General features: G+C 43.4%; 1 protein-coding gene across 2 annotated transcripts in view; it reads right to left on the reverse strand.

The window, feature by feature from the left end:
• PRRG4 (proline rich and Gla domain 4) overlaps positions 1–5,425 on the reverse strand; it is a 6,395-nt gene extending 970 nt beyond the window's left edge. Inside the window, exons 1-5 of one of the 2 annotated variants that reach the window (XM_003206075.4) lie at positions 5,314–5,425; positions 4,740–4,854; positions 2,358–2,521; positions 1,116–1,164; positions 612–747 (exon numbers count right to left, since the gene is read on the reverse strand). In XM_003206075.4, the coding sequence (XP_003206123.2) occupies positions 612–747; positions 1,116–1,164; positions 2,358–2,521; positions 4,740–4,854; positions 5,314–5,358 (509 nt within the window). In that variant the 5' untranslated portion in view covers positions 5,359–5,425. Of the gene's footprint in view, positions 1–611; positions 748–1,115; positions 1,165–2,357; positions 2,522–4,739; positions 5,020–5,313 lie in introns of those variants that run through there. The other variant, XM_019615227.2, reaches the window with a different exon arrangement.
• Between the last annotated feature and the right edge of the window lie 295 nt (positions 5,426–5,720).

Consider the following 5,720-nt stretch of genomic DNA (forward strand, 5'->3'; position numbering starts at 1 on the left):
AAAAACAATAAAACCCCAAACAAATCAAACACCCTTGTCTTTAATGATCATAAACACCAGAATCCAAATAGTCTCTTCAAGCTACACTGTAGGAATAGTTTATTAAACTTATAGGGAGGAGAGAGCAGAAAGTCCTCTTGTGCTCATTGAAGTTTGTGATGAAGGAACAAGCAGGGCTAGAGAATTAGCAGAGAAGCATTTTCTCCAACCGAATTCTTTTCACACCTGACATAGTGTATGCTTTTTATGGCACGAAATCTACTTTTAAGCGTGAAATAAAACACGTTAGACCTTCCATTGTAGGCCCCAACCTATTAAGTGATGCTGTGTTTCAGTGTTTTGGATCTAAGATGACACACACAAAACAAACGAAAAATAATAACCAGAAGATATGTCAGCAACGCGAGTGTTGTTCTGTTGCTCTATGTTTATGTGTTACTGATTAACTTCAGAGTAACTAGTGCTTACCATTGTCATTTTGCTTCCAGGAAAGTCAGAAATTTCCTATTGGCTTCCCTGAGGACACAGTTAGACCAACCACTAGTGGTTTTCAAATGCCACCCTCAGAGACCAAACTGCTTGTCTTGCTTTTAAGCAATGAAATTCCTTACCGTGGCGGTTGCCTTGATTTACACCTATCTTTGCAGCAGTAGAAGATAAGTAGTCCAAGTATGGCTAACATTCCTCCAGCAGCAATTGGACCGATTAGAAGTCCCGTAATGTTTATTTTTTGTAGTGTTTCATCACCTGAAAATAGAACATGGGCTATTTTCAGATAGCCTTCTTTCTGTGTTCTTGACAGTTTACACTGTGAAGTACTATTTTTCTTGGGCTGTTCTTTTTCACAAATGTCTAGCTTGCTCTGAGAAGCCATAATATCTGTGCAATACAAGCTAAGATTGCTGTTCACGTTCATCTTAAAGCAAAAGTGAGCAGATGTTTCCTTTTCTGTACATGAAACTTTGAAGATGTCTCTCTGCCAGTGCCTTCCGAATATTATTTCATGTACTTGTGACCTTGACTGAGTTGTAGCTCTGCTCTCTGAATGCAGGATGTATTAGAATAAACTAAAATGAAATACTGCAATATGAGAAAAGAAGAAAAGGGTTACTTACCTGTTTTTATCCTAGGGCCTGTAGTTGAATAGTCGTTCCAAAACTGTGTCTTTAAAAACACAAAGAAGCAGATTTTAAAAAGATCCATAACTGGCAGCCTTACTGACCATTTTTTTCAATACAGCACTGTAGCAAAATTTAACAACGGCATGAATGGAAGCAACTCTTGCTGAAGGATTTGAACTTGCTTATCCCAGCATATTTTTGTCATACGCTCAAGTTCGCATAAAAATTGCAACTTGAAAAAGAATATAATACCAGTTTTGAACAACAAAAGTGTATTAACTGGCTGATGTTAGATCATACAGAGACATTTTTGCTTGATTACTGCAAAGGCTAGCACATATTTTGATAGAAAAAATACTTGCAGTAAACCTTTGTAAATCCCTACAAAAGAGTAAAGCAAGTTCTTAAGAATCAGACATTTGCATGAACAGCTTTTGAATTCATATTAGAGAACAACATTTACGTTGCGTGATTGCTGTACATCAGCATTTAGCCATAATTTTGCTAGACAGCAAAAAACTCCAGCAAGAATCTGATTTAACGCTTTCACAATTGCAAATTAACATTTTCAACTTCAGGTGATCCTTGCCCCTTCTGAGTTAGGGCAGAGCACGTCCAGGATCAAGAAGAGATTACCGTTTTCTGCAGTGAGTCAGTCTTCAGACAGCCATTATGTTCTATTGCTTGGCCAAAAGGTTTTTTATGTATTTTCTCTTTTAATAGAAATTTTATTCCAAGCTGTATACATGCAGCAATTTAGAAGACGATTCTACAGGAATACTCTTCAATAGTTGAACTGTAGATCTAGCTCGTACTCCTCTCTTACAAAACACTTGGCATTAGACAAGGATGAAATCGGCCAATTAATACGTGGAGCTCATGGAATGCATTTAACCTGGATGCTGACAAATTGCTAAGAAAAACACTGAGATTCTGAAGTATGTGTAGATATGTATAGGTATACCTCTTCAATGACAAGAGGTACTTGTGAAGTTTCATTTACATTTCTGTCACAGAATTGGAGCCCTTGTCTGAAGTCTTGAAGGGAATAGCGCATATGCAAGCCCATTCTCTGTATATCTAGAGCAGTAATTCCTTCTAATTTGGGCCTCTACTGCCACTATAAAACAAGCAATTGTCTCACTTGTGCTATTTTCTTAAGGGCTACAGGATTTAAATACAGTAATCATCTATTCAGCAGTCTCTTTCAGTGTATCACGTTGTTTGAACAACTACCGTTCTATCAGTGTCTTCAAAAATTTCTCTGGCCTCCTCGTAGCTGCACAGCTCTTCCATACATTCTCTTTCCAGGTTATCAGGTGTGAATGCTTCAAAATCAAATCTGTTGTTCAGAAGATGTCGTCCAATGAATAAATTGGCCTCCTTTGCTGATGTGAACACTAGTTAAAAACAAAAAAAAAGTTATTTGAAACAAGCTTGGAAGGCTAAATCTTATGGTTCTTAAAGAATGGGCAACATCCTATAGGACTATGTTGAATCTACTTCTTCCCCTAGCATGTCTCAACTAGGTATAGAAGAAAGCAGCACAAAGCTCTCCTCCTAAAACATTGTCTCTGCTGCTATCTTTTCTAACTGTGTAATATAAAATAGAAACATCTTCCTCCCATAAAGCATTTCAGCTATCCCTTATACTGGCCAAGAGTATTTGGTTCTCCTGACAGCTGCTGGAAGTTTAAGTTTTAGTATTACCCCTTCTGGGATGTGGGCATCAGAGCCCTTCAGAACAAAGTACTGCTTGCAGAAAGCAGAAATCCAGTCACATTCAAGCTAAGAAAAAAAAAAAACAAACCCTCAAAATACATCTGTCAATATTCTGCAAGTTTGTTTACACAATTTAGAATTTAAATCATGGCAGCAGAGCCTTATTCCTTTCACATTTGTTCTCACTGTTGTGACAGCAAGTTCTATGTGAAGTCCTGTGTAAATGTTTGTTTGCTTTAAGTTAGTGTGTGATAGGAATTTTACTGGCAGCAGACACTTCTGAAGACATTTAATTCTTTTTCTCTTCTGTGCTTACTCTGGGTGCCACGAGGCCCTGAGGAGTAGGTTGTGAGGTAAGATTCCAGAAGAGTTAGTGAAACTACAGGAGGCTCTGGAATATAGGAATGCGTTTTCTCACCAGACATTCTTCATAAGTCATGTTTTAGCCTGTTCTTCCTACAGCTTCATTTAAGAAATATCATCTTCATATAACAGAACTAGTTTTCTGGCTTGGCTGGTAGTGAAAGTGTAATCTATTCTCTAAGAAATCCAGACTATTTGGTTCAATAGTATAAGTAGAGAATTATTTTTGCAAGCGTAACGCATAAACAGCACTGTTCTATACCAAGTCAGCTAAAAAAGAGGGCGAGACTCAGAATAAAGGTATTCAGCTACAAATTAGCTGTGTTCTTGTTGGTTTTGCTGGATTATCATATCATTCAGGAATTTTTACCCTCACAAATAGTTCTTGCAGTCTATCTCAAAACATTTTGTTCTCTGTAAGCTAAGAAAATGCAAGTAAAACCTGCATATTGGTTGATTATGCTTTTAATATTGCAGTGTATTGAAGAAATACTACAGTATGGATAGAAGGAACGGTATGCATGTGTAAGAAGACACATCTTTTACTTCAAAGTAGTCGCATGACAATCTATGCTTAAAATATTGATGCTGTATGTAACAGTAACTAGAGATATGGTCTTCAGACAAGAAAAAAAGTGGAAATGGAACTCACAAGGAAGAGGCAGCCTGGCAGCTCCCCATTTTGCCCCACAGCAGAACGGATTTTAATGAATAACCAGTGTTCAGCATTTTTCTGCTCGACCTGCTGCCCTGAAGGAGTTCCCTCCTCTATGTGATGGCTTTGACAAGCCTGTGTTAGGGCTCTGGCACTCCTCGTTCACTGAGAAGACAAGGCAGATATCTTACAAATGCCTTTGTGAAGCCCTGACGCTGAAACGTTCAGTATCCCACCTGTGTCACAAGGACTCGAGTCCTTCCTGGAGACATCATTTATTTCTGCCTTCCAAATTAAGGCACTGCAACAGCAGCACTGTGCTTTGTTTCAAGGTGCTGTAAGGGATATGGTATCGAGGAAAAATATCAGTCTCGGCAAACAAGCAAATAAACCCTTTCAAAAGAAATGAGTTTTAGACACTGTAACGTGGTGTGCTCAAAATGCATCTGCTCCAAAAGTAACGCCTCCTATTTTATGATGTCGGTCCATAACATCAGAAGTGGATGTTGGTGGTACGGGAACAGAGGCTGAACCTTTCCACCAATATCCTGCTGTATTTTGTTGCCGTGTGACAGATGGCAGCAGAGGGGCAGTCTGACAGAATGGCATCTGTCTCGCAAGTAACTCCTGTTCATCACTGGTGAAATCAGAATGTTAACGGGAGCGACTACGTTAAAAAATAGTGTCTTGTAGCTGAGAAATTGCTCTGACAAAGTGTTACTGCAGTCTTCGTATCTGTTGTCATTTCCACGGAAATATAAAGGAGACATTAGTGTCGGAGCAAGCAAAGTACTATCAAAGATTTCTCAGGAGAAACAAAGTTAAGAAGATGTAGTTATTTCTCCAGAAAGCACAAACTCGTGCTGGCAGTGCCTTACCATGCGTGGCGTCGGGCTGCTCCGGGCCGCTCAGCCTCTGTGCGCGGTGATGAAACCTCGACGCGGTCAGCTGGAGCTGGCAGAGCAGCAGCAGCAGCCCCAGCATGGCGCGTACCTGCCCGACAGAAACCCGCACCTCAACGCACTGACAACGCAGCCTCTCGAATGACGAAGCCCGAACGAGTCCCACACATGAAGTCATCCAACGCAAGTGCCTACACGCAGTTCAGCCCGACGGATCGCTAACAGAAAGCACCGACCCGAACAGGTCCTGCGTGCCATTGCGTAACCCCGCACACGTCGCCGGGGCTGTCCCACCGCGCAACGCCCGCAGTGGGGGCACACGGGGCCGGACGGACCTTGGGGCAGAAAAGACCTTGGGGCAGGACGGACCTTGGAGCAGGACGGACCTTGGGACCGGCCATCCCGGCGGGGCTGAGCCAGCGCCCTTCGCTCCATACTTAACCTGCGGGCTTCCGAGCGACGCGCGCCACTGAAACAACTGCGATGACCCGCGGAAGAGGGGACGCTTGAGAGCCCCGACGAGGAGAAGGAGAGCCCGTGCCGTGCATACCTGTCCGCCGCAGCTCCGAGCCGAGAGCCGGCTGCCGGGAACCATCCGCCGCCGCGATCGACGCTGAGCGCTTCCTGGAATGGGCGCGGTGCGCTCCAGGGCAGCACCCGCCCCGCACCGCCGGCTGCGCCCCGTCGGGGCGGTCCCACGGCCGGGGAAGGGCTGAGGCAGCCCCGTGGGACGCTTCGTGGTGCGGCTGCGTGTGTGCTCGCTGCACGGCCGAGCCCTGAGAGGGCAGAAGCGTGCGGCGTAGGGCGTTGGTTATCCAGGTAACGCTAAGATGGTTAGAGTGCCCAGTCGCTACCTGTTGGCATGAGAAACAGAAAGCTCTTAGAACGGAGGACCCCGTGCAGCAGCTTCTTGGCTGTTAAGTTCTTGTAGCTCTGGCTTGGCGTCTCGTGTTGTGC

The sequence above is a fragment of the Meleagris gallopavo genome, chromosome 5 (assembly GCF_000146605.3).
Source record: "Meleagris gallopavo isolate NT-WF06-2002-E0010 breed Aviagen turkey brand Nicholas breeding stock chromosome 5, Turkey_5.1, whole genome shotgun sequence".
Lineage (NCBI taxonomy): Eukaryota > Metazoa > Chordata > Aves > Galliformes > Phasianidae > Meleagris > Meleagris gallopavo.